At 64.3% G+C, this 19,950-nt stretch overlaps 1 protein-coding gene across 1 annotated transcript; it reads right to left on the reverse strand.

Annotated features, from left to right (window-relative positions):
* Positions 1 to 4,294: 4,294 nt before the first annotated feature.
* Positions 4,295 to 19,224, reverse strand: TSPAN32 (tetraspanin 32). The gene is made up of 9 exons (XM_059929864.1): positions 19,144 to 19,224; positions 18,339 to 18,453; positions 17,425 to 17,522; positions 13,645 to 13,719; positions 7,777 to 7,878; positions 7,195 to 7,281; positions 5,607 to 5,690; positions 5,250 to 5,320; positions 4,295 to 4,647 (listed from the first exon to the last, which is right to left on the reverse strand). Exons 1-9 carry the CDS (start codon positions 19,207 to 19,209, stop codon positions 4,356 to 4,358), a joined length of 990 nt encoding a protein of 329 aa, XP_059785847.1. The 5' UTR covers positions 19,210 to 19,224; the 3' UTR covers positions 4,295 to 4,355.
* Positions 19,225 to 19,950: the final 726 nt, after the last annotated feature.

Here is a 19,950-nt window from a genome sequence, read left to right on the forward strand (position 1 = left end):
GAGTTGACACATAAAATGAGCTGGCCCAGTGGATATATGTGCGTTCACTGCATTACCCTTTCTACTTCTTTACTGTATTAAAGCTTTCATTAAAAGGTAAAAAACCAAGGAAGAACATTTGTTCACAGAAGTCACTATGAAGAAAGTGAAAGTCAAGTCACAAATATGAGACAATATTCACAATACGTATAAGTAACACATGATATCTACCCAGTAATACATAAAAACTTCCCCATGCATCAGAAGAAAGAGACTTAGGATCCAATTTAAAAAGTGGGCAAAAGACATGAACAGACATTTGGCAGAATACGAAACAGAAATGGCCAATAATCGTGAAAACAGGAAACAGGAACAGGAGATTAGAGCCATAATGTGATACCACTTAACACCTACTAGAAGGACAGAAGTTTTAAGTTTGTGGGCAAGAACACGTGTGCGCTGCTGCGAGCCCTGAAATTGGATCGAGAAGTCAGAGGACCGCTGGGCGATGTCCCTGGGGGTGGGCCCGCGCACGCGCAGTGATTCAGCGCCCCTGCCTCTGGACGGAACCCTGGATCAAGTCGTCGGATTGTGAGCTGTGCCCCATTGGGAGCGGCGGTGGGGGCGGGGGGGATCTTGAAATCAGGTGGTGACATAAGCGCAGCCGTAGCTTCAGGTGTTCTTAATCGGCGCAAATCGATGCACGGGGCCGCCCCCTGGCATGCGGCTCCTCGGCCAGTGAATCCCTGGTTTTGTTTTTGCATTTTTAGGTTTGTCCAGAGATGCAGAAAACCAGAGGCCGTTTGCTTTCACCTGGAAGGGCGGGAGTGCGGTCTTGCCTCGGGGCCACACGGACACTCGGGGTCTCAGCCACAGCTGAATCCACAGGGACCTTGACCACGTGTCCCCCGCACCCCCCGAGATCCTGTGCTGATGAGATCTGGAGGAGACATGTCTGGTCACTTCGGTGAAAACTGCACCTGGCAGAGTGAGAGTAAACCCTGTGAACACACAAGTCCTCGCTGGGTCCAGTGGACACAAGCATGTCCCCTCTGCAGTCTTGGTCACCTGTGCACAGGTGGAGGAAACCACGTTTGGGCGTCGGCTTTGCTTTCACCGGCACCCAGGCGGCGTGTTGGGCTGCTGGCTTTGAGCTAGGTGCAGAGCAGCGGAGGTGCCCTGGTGGCCACACAGCTTGGTCCTTGTGACCCGGGGACCCCGTGGCCCCAGCGGCTGCTGTGGAAGCTGAGATGGGGAATCTCAGCACCAGTCCCACACGAGCACACAGCCACACTCTTTGCAAGGACCTCGCCTCCCTTTGCGACTCAGCATTTGGCTTCCCTCTGGGCCAGGGAAGAAGTTGACTCCTGTCCGTGGGACAACAGGGTGACCTGAACCACCCATCCTGAAGTGGGTGTCATCTGTCCACGGGGTCGTGTAGCTGGACAGGCCCAGCAGTTCCGCATCGCCCAGTGAGGCTGGGTGTCTGGACCCTTGTAAGGTTCTTGGAACCCCGTGGCGGGCAGGCAGCCTCTTCTCCAACCACCCCCGCGCTGCCCGGTGGCCTCCTGAAAAGCAGACAGAGGGTAGGAGTGGGAGCCGCCCGTGGTCCAGCCGCCAAGCCTCACCTGGACACCCCTACAGCCAGATGCTCGGTTTGTTACAGTAGCGTCCAACTCTGCACTACAATGCAGTATCTTCATGGGAGACCAGCCTGCCATCTGTAGCAGGTTCACTGATTTTGGACCCTGTATCGGTCAGGATTCTCCAGAGAAACTGCACCAGTGGGGTATCTGTCTCTATATCCATCCATCCATCCACCCATCCACCCACCCATCCACCTATCATCCATCTATTTACCTACCTACCTCTCTATAAAAAGAGATGATTATGAGGAATTGGCTCAGGTGGTCATGGGGGCTGGGAACGACCTGCCGTCTGCACACTGGCAGCCCAGGAAGGCCAGTTTGGTTTGGTCTCAGGTCTGGAGGCCTGAGACCCAGGGGAGAGGATGGTGTAAACCCCAGTCTGAGGGCAGGAGGAGGTGACAGGAGCAGTCCCAGCTCAAGGGGTGGGGCCAGAAAAGGGCACGTTCTCCCTCCCCTGCCTTGTGTTCTGTTCAGGCCTCGGGGACCAGATGGTGTCCTCCCACCTGCTCTCCTGCGTCCGTGATTCAATGCTGATCTCACCTGGAAACACCCCCCCGAGACTCCCCCAGAAGTAATGTCCCACCTGGGCGCCCGTCACGTTGACACAACCGTAGACATCATGGGCCCCTCCCTTGTGGGGGAGGGTAGCGACTGTTCCCCCTGGACTTGGGCCTCGTTCTGGATTTGGATTTTCTCCCCTGCATGCACCGGCACTTTCCTTATTTACTTACTTAAAGCCTTATTTGCTGTCCCGGTTCCTCACGTATCATTGTTTCTGGCCACGGACCTGACTTTACAGTCAAAGAAACAAGGCAATGGGAGGTGCCCATGGGCTTCCCAAGGGCCACCATGTACCCTGCTCCTCAAAGGAGGCGACCCTGAGGGATGGCGGCCTAGTCTTGGGCGTGGTTTAGGACCACGGCCGGGGGACAGTGCGGTGACACTGACGCTGTGTCCTGCAGGACACGCTAGTCAGCAGTGCCTTTTCCCCTGAATCAGGATGCATGGGGGGGGGGGGAGGTAGGGGTGGGGGGCGGCACCCTTCCTGTAATTAGAACGACTGAGCCACTCACAAACGTTTGCCTCTCGGCCCTGTTGGTCCCTGCTCTCCTGGTTTGGGCATTTTAGTAACCAACAGAGGAATGCTTTGAACAAAACAATAGTGTCCTTGAGTTGGAAGCTGGGTGGGGGGTTCCACCTGGCCCACTTGGGGCTCCTCTGCCACTGGGTTAAGAGGCCACGAAGGGGGCTACGGGGATGGCTGGGTGATCCTAGCAAGAGGAAACAAGGTGCTGCTACTGAGTGTGGGTGGGCTGAGGGGTTCCCCGCGTCTCTCCTCATCCTGCGCATCTGGTGATGAGAGTCGGTGGCAGAGGTGACCACAGGATGGAGACCTTCCTTCCCAGCTCCGTCCCCGACGAAGAGTGGCCTCACCCAGCAGGAGAAGCGCTCGGACCCATGGGAGGATGTGGACGGGGTGGAGGAGCGGGGAAGCCCGAAGGTCGGTCACAGCCTCGCGGCCACTGCGGAAAGGAGCACCGTTTACAGCTCCCGGCAAAGCCCTTTCTCCTGCGGTGTCATGTACGTTTCTACAGAATTTAACTGCATTCCCTTTTCTTTCCACCACTGCTGTACACAGGAATTTAGCTGGTGCTTCTTTACAGTTTATTTTGTCTGATGAGAAGAACGGGACCAGGAGAGGCGCGCACATTCCCGGATGCCCTGGACAGTTATCAAATGCAGAACCATTGGACTTCCGGCACATTCCTTGGGGGCAAGGCCTGTGCGCCTTCAGCTGTAGGAGAGCTATTTGCTTTATCCTGGCTGAGCACCGTTTTGGTTTTGGAGGTGTAAGTGTGGGAAGAGAGTGTGTGTGTGTGTGTGTGTGTGTGTGTGTGTGATTGGAAACAAAAGGGCTGGACTGCAGCGGGCATTGGTCACTTTGTCCCTTTTTGGTTGCCCATCACAGAGGGCTGCTTTTTACAGGGGAGGCACCCGACTTTGTTGGTTTTGTGGGGGGCAGGGCTGAGCTCCCTCTATGGAAGTTAAAAAGGCCCCACAGTCCCTTCTTCCTTGTCAGTTACGCTGGGGCCTCGGCCTAGGCTGGGCCAGTCTGGCGTCCCACCCAGGACTTTGGTTTTGAGCCAAGAATGCAAATCGTCAGGGACGGTTCATTAGAGAGAAATCACCAGCGGGGTAGTTGGATGGCCACGGGGAGAGGTCGTGGCAGGCGGGATTTCTCAAATGCATTCCCCGGAACCCGTGAACACAGTATCACTACAAATGTGATTTCTCTGTATGGCAGGAAGTTTACCCGGGTGGCCCTCATCTACACATGTGAGCCTTTGAAAGCAGACTGTCCTCCAGCCTTGGGGACGGTCAGAGGAATTCCCAGCAGGAGAAGAAGCCCACCTGCCGTGCTGACTTGAGGATGGAGGGGAAGGGGTCTCGGGGAGCACAGCGGCCCCGCAGACAGCGGGCAAGGAAGGGACGTCAGTCCTACAGCCGCACGGAACCGAACTCTGGCAACAGCCTGACCCAGCCTGGAGTGGGTCCTCCCCAGAGCCTGCGGGCGGAGCCAAGCCCAGCCCAGCCCAGCGCACCCCTGGGTTTGACCCTGTGAGACTCAAAGCAGAGCCCGGCCAAGTTGCCCTCTGCTTCCTCTGTCCTGACTCACCTCCCAGCCTGTTCCCAGAGTCTGCAAATGACCCCTGGTCCCCCGTCTGCTTACATGGAGGCAGCTTGTCTGGTGGGGTCCCCTCCCTCCCCATCCCACCGCCATGCGGAGGAAAATAGCTCATCCCCTCCTGGTAAGGAACGTGTGCGGGCCGAGGCCGGAGCGTCTCTGTTGCTCCTGTGTGCAGGCGGGTGGGTGTCCTGGAGCAGCGGAGGGTGACCCGAGTGACTGCTTGGACCCCGACGGCCCCTGAGAGTATCTGCTTCAGACGGGTGATGAGGGGCGGGCCCCTCCTGGCAGCGTCTGTAGAAGCAGGGCTCCTGGGGCTGGCAGCCACGGGCCCTGAGGGGCAGAGGGACCGTGAGGCCGTTGGAGGATGCAGAGGGGCCAGGCGGGATGCCTGGGCAGGGAGGGCGCCCGGGTGGCCAGGGTGGAGCGGCTGGGTCAGGGAGTGGAGGAGGTGGCGGGCAGGGACGCTGTGAGCGCTGACGGGTGGTGGGTGGTGCTCGGCTGCTGGGACCGGGTCCTCCCTGCTCCTTGCTCATGGGAGGTCCTGGCCGGGGGCCCCAGAAGCACCGTCTCTCGACGTCGGTGGAGTTGGCAGCTGTGAGGCCAGGTCTCGGCCAGGATGGGGGCCGCAGGGTGGAGTGCAAGCCCCTCCCTCAGTGGGCCCAGCCTCCCCCAAAGCATCTCCTCTGGAGAACTGGCCTGGCCCGTGGTCCAGGGGTCCCACTCGCTGGGCAGAGGCAGAGATCTTGGGAGCGGGTGGGGTGGGGGTGCGCGTGCTCTCTGCCTGCCCGCCTCCAGCTGCAGGGCTGTAGGACCCCTCTGGGGAGGTGGGGAGGGCCGGGCGGGCCTACCGTGGGCTCAGGGTGTATTTGCCCGAGCGGATGGCAGGGCTGTAGGACCCCTCTGGGGAGGTGGGGAGGGGCGGGCGGGCCTACCGTGGGCTCAGGGTGTATTTGCCCGAGCGGATGGCAGACCAGAGGAAGGCACTGAGCAGCGTCGCGTACACCTGGGGGGAGGGGGAGGCACCTGCACCAGCAGCCCCAGGGGAGGGGGCTCATCGCCCCCCGAGGGGGTCACTGGGCTGTGCAGGGTTCCCAGCCGTCTAGGGAAGGGAATCAGGGAGGCTCTGTCACCCCGCAGGCCTGCTCCTCCCTGCTCCCTGCGCAGGGCAAGCCTTGCTGGTCCCCAAGACCCGCGATCGGACCTGGGGCTGCCCAGCCCTGCCCTTCCGTCTGGGGGGGGGGGGGCACACAGGCAGGTGGGGGAGGGGCGGGGGGGGGGGGAGAGGGTACCGTGGAGGCGAGGCCAAGGCTGATCAGGGCGGAGACGACGTTCCTGTGCAACCTCAGGAAGCTCCTGATCCCCTGCAGGCAGTCCTGCGCAGAGGGCAGCACGCGTGGGCCCCTGAGCGCCCCTCCCAGCCCAGGCCAAGGCATGGAGCTGCAGCGCCCGCCTAGGACAAACGCTAGGGAGATGGAAAGTCGGGGTGCGGCACATCCCAGGGAAAACCGCCCCGAGCTCTGGGGACTGGTGTTGAAAACAGGCAAAAACAAGCAGGGTGGAGCCCACCTCTGCGGGGACCGTGAGGCCCCCGGGGTCCAGTGGGTGCCTTCCTCTGGGTGTCCCCTGAGCTGTCTGTGTTGGGCCCCCCCAAACCCCATACAGGGTGGGACACAGAGCCTGGGTGAGGAGAGGACACTGGCTAACAGGGTGGGGCGTGGGGGTCCCCGGGCTGTCCTAGCTCCATCCTGAACTTCCACGGCCTCTCCAGGACGTGGCATCCGCAGAGGCTCTCTGTCTCCAAGGAAACGGGAGGTGATGGTCTCAACTCCGAACCACTCTGATGGTGGCATTTGGTTTTGGGGAAGGACTTGGCATTTGGGGGCACGCTGGGGAAGGATGTGCAGTGGGACATGCAGGGTTTGGTTCTGAAGGCTGGGATGCCGGGAGAAAGGAGGCCGGCTTGGTGTCTGACTGTCCGTGCATCTGTCCATGAATTCCCTTGATCGGGTCTGGTCCCCCAGCGTGCTCCCACTTCCTCTTGGAAGGCAGCCCGGGGTCAGACCACCATCTAGGACAACGTCCCCGCCCTCCCGCCCCCTCCCCCAGGGGTCCCCACCCACAAGGCCTTTACAGTCTCCCCGTGGCCCCCACCACCCCAGAAGGTACAAGAAACCAGACTTGGCTCCCACTCTGCAGACGGGGACCTGAGGCCTCTCCCTGGGTGGCGTGAACAGGCCTCCCGACGCCCCCCTTCCCTGCACACGGGGCGCTCCTCTGCCCTCGCCCCTCCCAGCGCGAGAGCCCAGGGCGCTGTGCTGGCTCTGTCCCTGGCTGGGCCTCCAGCCATTCCATCCTCCTGTCTGTTTCTTGGAGGGTGGCCAGGAGCCTCTTGCCAGAGATAGGGGTGTTTGCTTCCCGGACAGCGGGGGAGGGGAGCCGAGGAGGCGGGGAGGGGGGAGGGGGGAGGCCGCCGTCGTCCGGAAGAAGAGCGTCCCTGCCTCTGTCTCTCCGTCACTGAAGCCCTCGTGGCCAGACTTTGGCCTAGGCTGACCCTCTGGGAAACGCCCTTCTGGCCTTCAGGGGCCCTCGGACACCTGCCCCCAGCCCAACGCAGGCAGAGCTGCCCCCCCGCCCCCCCGCCCTTCTAGAGGCTTCCGATGGGGGGCGGTCTCAGTGCCTGACACTGTGCCTGGCCACGGGGAGCCCCCAAGCTGGGAACTGTGTGAAGGGGTGAGGGAGTGATTGGGGCCTGGAGAGGACCCGGGCCCGCGTCGGTCATGTCCCCCCAGCCCAGCGCAGCCCCCAGGGTCGAGGCGTGGGAGTGGCCCTGCTCTGGGGCTGAGCCCCCCGGGGTCTCTGCAGGCCCTTCCCCCTCACCTGTCTGGCGGCCTCCTGCCCCCGACACAGGTCAGCCTCCGAGCCCTCCGGGAGGCCGAGGCGGGGGCTCTTACCACAGCACTGAAACTGCAGGGACAGAAGAGGGAGGCGGTTCGCTCTGAGAACCCCAGGATCCCTGTCGGACAGATGGGGAAACTGAGGCACGAAGGGCACCCCCCCTCCCCCCCGAGGCCAGGACCGGGGCTCAGGGCGAGGCGGCTGGCTCCGCAGGGGGTGCCGGCTTCCGAGCAGCCTGGCCAGCGGTCACCGGGGCCCCACCGAATGCTGTGCCGTCGCCATCCTGCAATTCTTCATCACTTTTGGACAAGGGGTCTTGCATTCTGCTCTGGGCCCCGCAAATTCTGGAAGTAGCTGGGCAGACGGAGGACAGGAGCTCTCTGTCCCCGCCCCCTCCCCCCAAGGGGCACTGATAACCTGTGTCCTGGGACCTCCTGCTCAGCACCTGGCCCCAGCCGGCTGGCTCTGGGGGGCTACCTCTGCCCATTTTCTAGATCACTTCCGCCTGGGGAGGCTGACCAGTCCAGGGCTGCCCAGGGAGGGGGCCTCCCCCACCATGCTCACCATGTCCTGGATGGCCACCAGCTCCTGCCGCCACATTCCCGACGAGCTCTTCACCGCCTGCTCGTACACCTGATCGTAGGCGTCCAACACGGCGTCCTCCACCTGTACCGAGAGCATCACGGGAAGGCCCCTGTGCTGGTGAAGCCCCTGCCCGGACGGAGCCCCCCAAAGGCGGGGCCTGGCCCTCGGGTGCTGAGTGATGTCCAACTGGCCCCCTCCTTCTCCTTCCACCGGGCAGAGCTCCCTGGAAGCGGAGACTGGGTCCCCTGGGTGGCCGGTCACAGGGGTCCCCATACTTCAGTTGTGGGGACCTCCCCCCAGGAATGGCCGTTAATGCCGCTCCTGCCCCTGGGGGGTCCTGCAGGATAAACCAGAGGCCCGAGCTTGGCCACCCGACCCCAGCTTTTGTCTTACAGTGGGAGGAAGCCCTGGCCGAAGTGTCCACCTGCTTCTGTTGATCTGGAAACAGGCAGTGGGGAGGGAAAGCCAACGGTGGGCCCTGGGGGGAGACGGCCGGGAGTGGCCTCGTGCCAGGAGCTCAGCTCCCCGGTGATGCTCCAGGTCTTTGCCCAGAACCATCGGTAGGTTCTAAAAAGCCCAGGCAGCTACCCAGAGCTGGCCAAGGGCACCCGGGGCAGACGAGGCCCCTTGGGGGCAGACGAAGGGGAAGGAGGGTAGCAACAGGGGCCCGGCCGGCTCTGCCTTCACACCTCACCCAGACTTCATTGCCTCTGCCCAGCCAGGCATCCCCTTCTGTGCCTTTGCTCGTGCTGCCCCCAGACCAAAATGCCCTCCCCTTGCCAAGTGATTTCATCAGAGACAAACTGGAATCTTGCCTCCTCCAGGAAGGCTTCTGTGACTGCACTGGGGTCGCTGGCCTCTGGCATGGGCAAGGTCTCTGAGCTCCCTTGCCCTCTGATGCCTCTTTTCCCACCTCAGAGACCCTGCGCCCTGCCTCCCTTCCCTTCCCATCCCCATGCTGTGCTGACAGCGGGGACAGGCTGACAGGCGCTCAGGGGTGCCCTGCTCTGGCCACTCACCCCCACCCTCCAGAAAGGAAGGGCGGCTTCCCCACTCCCAGCCTGGAGGACTTGGGGGCAGGTGGGCAGGGGACGGTCTCGCCCAGTGCTGTCCAGTAGGAACCAGACCAATTTCCACCCTGAACATCGCTCCAGGGCTCATTAACCCTCCCGGCTGAGACCTTGCCCCCAGAGTCAGCCAGCTGCTTTGTTCCCCACCCAGTGGGAGGTGGGCAGCGTCCTGGGCTGGGGGCCAGGCGCCAGGCCGGCCACCACTGCAGGAGGCCTGGCTAGGGGCCCTCTCTTGGCCTTCGTTTCCTCAAGTGACGTGGGGTGCAGACCTGCCAGGCTGTACTGTCCTTGTGGGAGGGGGTCCTGGTGAGGCCTGGGGGGCTAGCAGAGCGGGCCTGGGGTCGGTGGTGCAGGAGGCCGGGACAAGGAGGCCAGCTCAGACCACCACCCCCAATGCCCACGAGGGCCCAGGGAGGCCCCGTCCCCTCTGGAGGTGTTGTTACTGAAACATGAGCGGGAGGAAGAGACCCGCTGGTGGCTGAGCTGCGTGTCTCTCCCCGTGACCCCCGCAGTGGGGCGCGAGTTTCTCCTTCAGCTGAAGAAGCAGATCTGGCAAAGCCACGCCCCTGCCCAAGACCCCTGGGCCTGGCATCAGGGGGCCAGGCTGACTCTCCCGAGGTCTGGGTGCCTGGGTGGTGCTCTACCGTCTGCCCCCGCGCCCCCATCACCAGGTTCGGGGACTGTGTTTCTCCAGGAGAAAACCAGGGGTGGGCTGGGAGGTCTCAGAGGCCCTTGGGCCCTGATACCTGGGTGCTCCCTGCCAGGGTGCCCCGATCTTTAAGCCCCATCTTCCAGGGCTCCAGGGGGCACCCCTCAGGACGGGGGTTCCTGGGCTGCTGAATACAAACCAGGTGCCTGGGGCGTCCCCGCCAGCCCAGCTCCCCACCCTGCCATCGACCTCTGCCTCCCCATCGTCTGCTAAACCTGCGGGGGGCGGGGCGGGGGGGAATAGCTGGGGAGGGGGTGGCCCGTGGGAGCTTCAGGTGGTCTGCAGACCAGGGCCTTGTGCCCCAGGGCTGGTTCTGGTGGCCACTGGACTATGGGGGAGGGGAGTGGCCTCAAGGGGCGGGGCCCAGACCTGGGAGCCAGCGGACAGACAGCCTTCCTCTGGGGCTCCCGGCACTGCCATTGCTGTACTTAATCCGGGCATGAATTATTCAGTGGAGCCGGGCAATTCCTTGCCCCGCAGCCCGTCTGGGGACAGAGCGCTGTGGCAGAGCGGCTCTCAGGCTCCCGCAGGAACGTAATTAACAGCCCTCATGCTCTGTATTCATAGTCCCTGCATTGCCGGCCCTCCCAGCTTCAGGGCGCCTACCAGGGCCCCCAGGGAGTGAGCGCCCGGAGTGGGGGGAGGGAGTGGCGGGGGAAGCGGGGAGGGTGCCCCCCCCCGCCCAGGGTCTGCGGCCTGGCTTCTGAGCCACCAGAAGTCGTGGCTGGTCCCCGTCCTCTCCTTGTCCTCAGGTTTCCCATTTGTAGGGTTGCCCTAGATGGGCCATCTTGACCCCGTGTTTCAGGATATCTTAGGGGGTCACTCAGGGGAGGTGCAGGGGGAGAAATGGGGGTGAACAGATCCCCCGGAGCAAACAGCTTGGCCCTTTGTGCTTCTCTGCTCCCTGGGCCTCCAGGAGGACCTCGTGGAAGGAAGGAGCGGGGCTGGGATCTGTCTGGCCCAGGTTGGCCCTGATGCCAAGGCACCTGCCTAGGTTCCCGGGTTGGGGGGCACAGGACGGGTGGCTCGTCCCGCCCCTGCTGCTTGGGGCCCGTGCCCTGGCCAGCGCCCGGCTCTGCACTGGCCCCAGTGATGGAGGACAGACCCGGCCTCAGGGGGTGCAGGTGGGTCCCACTGGTTCATTCCCACCACTCAGCAGCCCCCTCATCGGGGTTCTCACACTCCTTTTACAGATGAGGAAACCGAGGCCCAGGAAGGCTACCTGATCCCCAGGGCACCGGGTGAGAGGCTGACCCCAGGCTTTGAAGCCAGAGCTGCCCCACCCAGGCCTCCTCTGGGCCCACGTGGGCCCGGACACGGAGGAAGCCCCAACCCCGACTGGGGTCAGGCAGGACCCCGAGAGCTGGACCCTGAAGGCCAGCTGGAGCGCGGACCAGACAGGAAGATTTCTGTCGGGTATGGCGGCAGGGGTTGGGACAGGGAAGAGGCCCAGCTGGGAGCCATCCGCTTTTGCCCCCTCCCCTTCCCGGAGCGCGGACCCCAGCCAGATTATGGCCTGTGGCCCCTGCACGGCCCCTCCCCTGCAGAAGTGCAAATCCTGGGCTCAGAGCTGTAAACACACAGTGTCAGAGCAGAAAGGATGGGCTGCAGCCACCCCCCCAGGAGAGCTGCACGCGGGGCCCAGGGCACCCTGGCAGCTATCTTGGCTGGGACCACCCATGAGGTGACCCAGACCTAGCACGGGCTTCTCGGTGGATGGGAAATGTGAGGCCAAAACACCAGCCGGGCCCAGCGCTCCCTGGTAACCGAGAACCGAGGCTGCCTTGCCAGGCTCCGACCCCTCCAGAGCCAGAGGAAATGCCCTTTTTCCATCTGGCATTCCATCTGGGTGACCCCAGATGATGCCAAGGTGGTGGTGAACAGTTTGGGGTGACCCTTGGGCAGGGAAGGGTAAAAAGGCATTGAGTCAGGGCGAAGAGCCTTGGATGGTGGACCCCTCCTGCCCTGCCTCTGCCAGGGTGATCTTGCCCTCCCCCACACCCCCGTGGGCCTGAGTCCCTCCATCTGCAGACCAAGGGGATGGCCACCACCCTGGAAGGTCTGGTGACGGCCTCATCAACTCCAAGGAGCACTGGGGCGGGCAGAGGGCAGGGGGGAGAAACTAGGCTCATTACTGCAGGTAAGACCAGAGTGGGTAATCACACACCTAAAAGCACACAGCACGAGCTCGGCCTCCTACCTGGCTGCTCTCTGCGTCTTGCGTGAACATCTGGGGGGGCCTGGGCAACAAGGGGGTCGGGGCCGCTGGGACTCCTGATACACAGGCAAAAAATCATTGCCGGTCACCTGCTTGCACAGGGTTTTGCCCAGAAACTGGGTATACTCCAGCTGGACTGGCTTTGGTTTCCCTGGGCTGGTCCTTACAGAGTGCATGGGGAAACTGAGTCCCAGTGAGAGGAGAAAGGATTGATCCGGGTCTCAGAGAGTCCAGCTGGATGGGGCCTGTGGGGCTGGACTCTCCCGTCCCTCTCTGTGGCCCTGCCCGCTGGCCCCGCAGCTTCTTGGGGGGCTGCCTCGGGGTCTCGCCTGGGGCTGGGCTCTCACAGGTGAAGGCTGGGGCCTGAGTTCTGCTGCCTGGGTCGTGTCCATTGCTGCGGACGGGGGGAGGCTGCTTCCCGGCCCCTCTGCAGGCTGTGGCCTCTCAGCCGGGGAGCAGCAGGGGCCTGAGGCCTGGGGCAGATGCTGAGAAGCAGACGGGGGCGGGGGGGGGGGGGCTGGCGCTAGAGGGCCCTTTGGGAAGGGCGCCCCGGGAGCTGCCCTGCAGGCTCGCAGCTCAGCTGCGGAGAGAAGTCTGATCCTGTCGGGGGGCCATGGGCACAGGGTGCTGGAGGGCAGTGGCGTTGGCCAGCCTTGCTCTGTGCCCTGGCCTGGTACTGGCCAACTGGAGCCACCGGTGTCCCCTCCTCAGCCAACTGTGGACCCTCCTGGCCCCCACTAGTCCCCGGGCCCTACACGTGAGCCCGTCTGGGGTCGCTGCCCCTCTCTCTGAGCCTCTTGGGCACCCATTTCCTCTGCCCGGCCAGAGGGGGTCTGGCCTTGACCCCCAGCCCTGGTCTGGGAGGGGTCAGCTCTGCTCATGAACTTGGCCAGCCCCATTTCCCAGGCAGGCTCTCAGCTCCCTCTCAGGACCCAGAGTTCAGACAGAATTTCTGGAGGGCCAGGCTGCCCCAGCCCCCTGTGTCCCTTGGGAGCGGTCCCTCCCAAGCTGTGGTCCTGCCCTGCTCCCTGGGGTCAGCGCCCACCCGAGACCCGTGGCCTGCAGTCTTCGAGCCCTGCTCTCTGGGGGCCGGGGCCCTGCGTGACCGTGTTATCCCAGAGCTGGGGCCTCCCTGCCTCCCAGCCCTGAGCCGCCCCGGAGCCCAGCTGAACCAGCGGCACCCAGAGGACAGAGGGATGGATGAACGGACGAAGGAAGGAAGAAACAAAGGAGCCCCCTGCTATGGGGACCCACACCCACCATTACCACGGTCACCACCGACATGCACGTCCCTGGGAAAAGCCCACAGTGAACATGGAAGGAGTAGGGTCACCTGGAGAGTGCCACCTCCAGGCAGCTCGAGTCCGGGACTGCAGCGCCGCTGTCGTCCTGCGGATGAGGCCTGGCCATCCCCTCCACTGTCCTGCAGCGCCCACGCCCGGACAAGCCTCTCCCTGCCTGGCCCGACCCCCGTCAGGAGAGCAGCCCCCAGTGCATTTTCTGGAACCGACCCCCACTAATCAATCCCTCAGGCCAGCTGGGGGGCCTCCCTCCAACCCCCCAGGTCCCATCTTCTGGGCCCAGGGGGGCCTTAGTGAGAAGGGGGTGTCCGAGACCTGTACCTGCTTCCCCTCCTTCTCTGGGGATCCGCTGTCCCCAGCCCAGGAGAGGACCGGCCCTCTGGTCTCTGCATCCCCACCTCACCCCCAGGCAGAGAATGTCCCCAGAGTGGTCCCTCCACACCCGCCCTGTCTCTCCTGGTGACCGGCAGGTGAGAGGAAGCACGGAACCGACTTTCTCATACCTGAGGGACCCTCCCCTGCAGGATGGGGGCGGGCTGGGGTGCTCACCTGCGTGGGGTTGTGGAACCTCCAGAAGGCCACCTGCACCAGGGTGCAGAACACCAGGGCAAAGCACAGGAAGGCCTGGGGCAGAGGAGGACCGTTAGTCCGGGCGCCATGGTGGTGGCCTGGCAGCTCCCCACTGCCCAAGGGGGAGACCTTGGGCGGCGGGCACACTGGTCCCCATCCCTTCTTTTGGCCCTTCTCGGGAGACCCCCTCTTGCTGGTTTTGGCTCCCGAGGGCCTTGATAGCAGTGCCACAGCCCCTGCCCCAGGGACGCAGGCAGGCAGTACCTGGGATCAGGGAGACCCCTGCCCTCTGCGGCTGCTGCCAGGAAGGGCACTGACCCTGGGCAGGGCACTGACCCCGGAAGGGCCAGGCAGGGCCTTCCCGAGCCTGAGATTCAGATCCCGGAGAAGAAACGAACCCCTTTTAAGTCTGGGCAGGAGGGGTGGCTCAGGGGCTGCCGGCTCCCCTTGGACAGGGAGGGCCTTTTGGAGAAGGGACTGCTGGTTTTGTTTTGTTTTCCGAAACATGCCTCCCAGGGGTTCAGAGTCGGCGTTCCGACCGAGAGCGTGGCCAGGAGGACACCCCGAGACGGGGTGACTCCTGCGGAGAAGCCCCACCCCCTTCTTCCCACCCTGCTCTGTCCCCGTGGCCCAGCCGACCCCGTCTCCACCTCCTGCCACCCCCTGGGCCCCAGGGCTTTGGTGGTGCGTCTGTCTCTCACGGGGGTTGTGAAGCTGATGAACTTTACGGCCCCTCCTCCCAAAATGCACACATGCCCCCAAAGCTCTTTTGTGGGTCGTTTCAGAGGGTCATCCCAGACAACGAACCCTGGCCCACGTGCTGCCTTGGGGACATCCCCCCACCCATAGTCTGACTTGTCACTTTGTGCCGGTGACCCTCTGATTCGGGTCTCGGGCTGAGGCTCCTTCTGGAGCCCTGGACAGTCAATCCGCCTGCTGACCACACGGCCCAGGGGTCCGGAGGCCTGGTGTCACCGCCCCACCTCAGTCACCCCGGACTGTCCGTGGCCGGGGGCAGGCTGTGGCCAGGCTCTCCCAACCTAGGGGCCGCACTCAGGGTGGCACCTGGAATGGAATGGAGGGACACCCCAGATGCAGATGGACACGTACACTGCCCGGGCTGGATGGGGTTGAAGAAGCCGTCTACACGGGGGTAGGGGGTGCCCACCAGGCTCCAGGAAAGAGTGGGTCACCCCCCCAGCGCCCAGACTCAGTGCAGGCACGGGGACCTCCGGCTCTTCTCAGGGGCGGGCGGTCCACCGGCCTTCACCCCATGTTCCCTCCTGCCTGCCCAGGGGTCTGCAAGGCCTCAGTCTCGGGACAGCTCTGAGATGCCGCCGCCTCCTCCTCCTCCCTCTCCCTCCTCCCCCCCCTTCCCCCCGGGCTGGCCGAGGGCCGCCTTCCCCATCTGGAAGCCATCGCTCAGCATTGCCTAGCAGGCTGGAGGCCCAGAGCCAGCTCAGGGGACCAGCATTTTCCAGGAACCGGCTCATTCCTCGGGAAAGCCAGCACCTCTCCCTGCCCTCCCGCCGGCCAGCCTGCCTGCACGGAGGGTCCTGGGCCCTGGCTCCCCTGGCCCTCTGCGGGGCTGAGGCGCTGGGGGCGGCCGGGCCCAATCCCCACCGATTTCTTTCTCCCGATTCTAAACAAAAACACATAAATAAATCAAAATGGCTTCCTCGGCGCTGCTGCCAGCCCTGCTCTGAGCCTGCGAGCCTCTCATTTCCTGTGTGTGAGGCTGGTCCGGGAGGAGGCTGGGGGCGGGGGCAGGAAGCGGCGGGGGAGCGTCGGGATGGGAAAGATCTCCGCTCCCTGGCCCTCCACGTGGGCTCACACATGCCAGACACGCCAGACACATGCCAGACACAGCACGCACACTGAGATGCACACACACGGCCGTGGCTCAGCCGGGCAGTAGGGGAGTGGGGTCTCCCAGACCCCGCGGGGCTGTGCTGGGCTTGCCATCCAGGCTGGGGGCCCAGGGCGGGAGGTTGGGGTGCAGCAGGCGGGCGGCCGTGGGGCCCGACCCAAGTAACGGGGAGGGATGCGGAACCGAGACCCTGGTGCTCCCCGCCCCCTGCCCCCGGATCAGGGTGCAGAGCTGGGGCTGCCGGGAGCTGGGGAAGGCCGCGGTGACCGGCTGGGCCAAGAACGGGCGAGAGAGGAACCTTGGGAACAGGAGCCTTTGGCATCTTCCCGCCTGGGCTCTGAGCCCAGCACCATGGCGCCCCCTGGTGGCCAATGCTGTAGCTTCGGCGCTGGCCTCTCCGGTCCGCCCTCTCCAGGACCCCTGGGTCTGGCCCCGCCAGCAGCCTTGACCTCCAGCCCTGAGCCCCTCTGGCAAGCCCCACGCCTCAGGGCTCCCCTTTGGGAGGACAGTGCACCTGCCCGGTCAGCTGCCATTGGGGCCTCCTTCCCTCCCCCCATCCCCCAGCCAGACTGCACAGGCCCGGGTCTTAGTGTGCCCACACTGCACTGCCCTGCCCACGCTCCTGCGGGGTCCTGGTTAGGGCTCAAGCTGCCGGACGCCCCTCTACTCCCCAAGCACACCCAGGGCCGGGGCCCGGCTCCAGGAGGTGACTCTGTCCCTGCCCTTGGAGATGTTTACAACCCAGGAGTCATTCCACCAACATTTGCTGACACAGACTGGGCCGAGAGCCCCGCCAGCCCTGGGGACCCAGAAGGCTGCCCTCAGGGAGCCCAGGGTTGCCGGCCTCAGAGGGCACCCTGGGAAACAGCCCCGGCATGAACTCCCAGGGGTTGTCAGCCCCACAAACCACTCCCAGGGGAGGGGTGGGTTTGCAGGACAGAGGGCTGGGGGCAGGGAAGTGGGGGGCCAGAGGGACCCGTGGAGGCACAGGGAGGCTGGACTTGGTCTCACGCGCCTCGGGGAGCCTGAGAAGGCTCTGGGGGGTGGTGTGCATCAGGTGTCAGCACAGGGCACCAGCCAGGAGCCGAGGCCCCAGTTCAGGTGAGAGGAGGGGCTTGAGCCCAGAGCGGGCAGGCCCGTGGTCCCTGGGGAGACAGGGCTGGCAGGTGGGACAGCAAGACAGGCCGGTGGGGACCAAGATAGGGCCACATGGAGGGACAGGTGTGGGGGCAACAGAGGGCCGCTGCTGTGGGGCGAGGTCAGAGGCTTGTGGGACCGTGAGGGGTGGGGAGACCCCACCGCTGGTCGCTGCAAAGGAGGGTGTGCCGCTCAGGAGGAGCCCGGGCTGCAGGCCGCCTCGGGGCCACTGCCCAGTCCCGACCTACAGGTGATCGACTGGGCCTGGCCTCCTGGTAAGGGGATGGAATTCACCCAAACCACGTACGCAGAGACTCCAGTGTCACAGAATCAGACCCTCCCTGGGCCTTTGAACCAGTGCCCAGGCCTGGGAGGGTCAGCTCTGCCTTTCAAGGCCCCCATGGATGATGGGGGTGAGATAGGCACCTGGTGGAGGGGGTCCTGGCTGTCCGGGTGGAGGGGCCCTGGCTGTCCCGGGTGGAGGGGCCCTGGCTGTCCCGGGTGGAGGGGCCCTGGCTGTCCCGGGTGGAGGGGTCCTGGCTGTCCCGGGTGGAGGGGCCCTGGCTGTCCCGGGTGAAGGGGCCCTGGCTGTCCCGGGTGGAGGGGCCCTGGCTGTCCCGGGTGGAGGGGCCCTGGCTGGCCCACATCCCTGGAGCCTCAGTTTCCGTCGGGACACAGGGGAGAGGCAGGCTCCGTGGGCTCACAGCCCTGGCAGATCCCATCTGGGGGAGCTGGGGACACAGGGAACTCACCCCAGCCATGAGGCCCCCCGCCTCTCTCACAGTGGCTGCAGCACTCAGCACAGCCCCCAGGGTCAGGAGCCCGGCCAGGATGATCCCTGCGGAGAAGGCTGAGAGTGGAGAGAGAGGGGTGTCAGGGTGCCCAGGGCAGGGGTCCCATGTGCACAGAGCCAAGGTCTGAAATCCAACCTGAGAGTCAACTTGGGGTGCTGGACTTCGGGGAGCTCTGAATGGGCCTTGTCTGGTCAGGCAGGGGTGTACCTCCCACCACCCACCCGCCTCCATGCGGCCCTGCCCCTCCCTCCTTGCTTCCTGTCTGCCCTGTCCCCCCATCCCCGGGGCTATCTCAGAACCCACACCCCTGCCCCCAGGCCCTGCTGACAGGTGGCTGTAATCTTATCAGTCCAGGCCCGGCCCCAGGCTTCCTGCTCTAGGGAGTCTGGGGTTCAGGGCTCAGGGTAAAAACATGGGGCCTGCGGCCACCAGGAGGCCTGGGGTTGGGACCACGAGCCCCAATCCCCTGAGCTTCGGCTTGCCCCACAGCCGCCCTCCTCGGCCTCCAGTACTCTCTCCGGAGGCCAAGCCCCCCGGGGGGCAGGGTAGGGGGGACAGGATGCCATCTCTGTGACGCTCAAGGCCTCATCATGGGTGAGCACCCGTTCCTGGACACAGAGGACAGGGTCCGGATACCACCCGACACGCCCACGCTGGCCCCAGGGTCCCAGGGCGGGAGACCTGGGCAGATCCTAGGCTCTGCCCAGTGGAGCTGGGACTTCCAGGTGGCCCTTTCTGCCTCTGACCCCACTGCCTGCCCCAGCCCGGCTCCACTCGGGAGACCTCACGCCAGCCTGGGGCTCCTCCCCAGCCACCTGTGCTCCTGAAGCCCCCTCCCCAACAGTGGCTGCCCCGCCCAGAGCCTCGCTTACCCCAGAGGTGCAAAACTTCGTAGGGGGTCGTCTCTGAGGACGCGTGGCCGATGACAGCAAAGTGGGGTCCGAAGTAGGTGAGCACTGCCGTGGTGGCCATAGCGAGGCCCAGTAGCTGGGGGTGGGGCAGAGCCAGCGTGTGGGGCAGGGCTGGGCACTGACCCGTCCCCCCTGCCAGCCTTCCTCAGCTTCCGGATCTCACAGGAGACAGGCTCGGCTGCGGGGCCTCTGGGTGTTTTTGGGGGTGGTCTCAGGGAGACCTTTGCCCCAGAAACTCCCCGACACAGACACCCACCCCCCTGCACACACAGATACACTCACACTCACACAAGACACCCAGTACACACACCCACACTCACATTCCCCCCTACCCTGCCACACGCACACCTGCTGTCCATCTTCTCCAAGGGCCTGGAACCTTGCATCATTCCGTTTGCGGAGCAGGGAACGGACCCACCCCAGCCCTTCTCAGCCTGCCTCTCTCCCCCAGCCACGAGAGCACCTTCCAGAGCGGGAGGCCAGCCCCCGCCCCGCTCCCCCAGGGAAAGCCCCTCCGAGCCCGGTTCACCAGCCACCCGAGGCCCTCAGGCCTTCTCTTGGGCCCGTGCCACCCGGCAGGACAGGCAATGCCCACGGGGCATCCTTCGGCTGCCAGGACTCTGCCGCCAGAACCCCAGGTGCATGTCCACCGGGGCTGCAGGGCTGGTGTGGTCGGGGCGGGGACCACAGTTCCAGAGGTCCAGGAACGCGGCTCAGCAACCCCCCCCCACCCCCGCCTCCTGCCCCTGCCCAGCCTGCCCGTTACCAAGACAAAGAGGCTGGTGACCAGCATCTGGCATTTGGCCACCCTGACTCGACTCCAAGGCCCCATGGAGGTCTCCTCTGCTCTCCTCTCCTCTCCTCTGCTCTCCCCTCCCCTCCTCTTCCTTCCCCTCCCCTCCCATTGTGGTTTCCAACTGGGCGGGGGCCTCAGACCGCAGCTGCCCGCCCAGGAGCTGGGTTACGTTGGTCGCCCGTCTGTCTGTTTGCCAGCACACCAGGAACTGAGCCTCTGGGGACCCCAGAAGAAGGGCAGGCAGGAAGGCGGGGGGTGGCGAGGCCAGCTTCTGCCCCCCTGCTGCCCCCGCCCCTGGCCCAAGACCCCAGGATGCTTGCAGATAAACAAGGCCTCTCCGAGGGGGTGCTCCTGGCGTGGCTGCAGAGGACCCTGGGTGGAGGTGGGCAAGTGGGAGAGGGCACGTGGGCGGGGGTGACAGAGCTTCCTGTCTCTGGAGTGTGCGAGCAGAGGCTGCACCCCCCGTTAAGTCCTGCCTGGGGCCATCGTCCTTGGAGGACTTGGGGAGAGAGGGTCTGATCCGGACGTCCTTACTGAAGCATTGTCTTACGAAACATCTTTTGAAATGTTCTGTGACATCAAAAGTTTTGAAAAAGCAACTTGATTTTTGATGCCTCAGCGGCACAAATGAGTAATTTAGGGCCGAGCCATCTGGAGGGCGCGGGGGGTTGGGGGGTGCTGGGGCCCTCACCGGTACTCACACCGAGGCTTTGTCAAAACCTGAATCCGCAATCAAACTAAGCCACGTGAACCCGGGGATGGGGCACGGCTGCAAAC

This window comes from Balaenoptera ricei, chromosome 8 (genome assembly GCF_028023285.1).
Source record: "Balaenoptera ricei isolate mBalRic1 chromosome 8, mBalRic1.hap2, whole genome shotgun sequence".
NCBI lineage: Eukaryota > Metazoa > Chordata > Mammalia > Artiodactyla > Balaenopteridae > Balaenoptera > Balaenoptera ricei.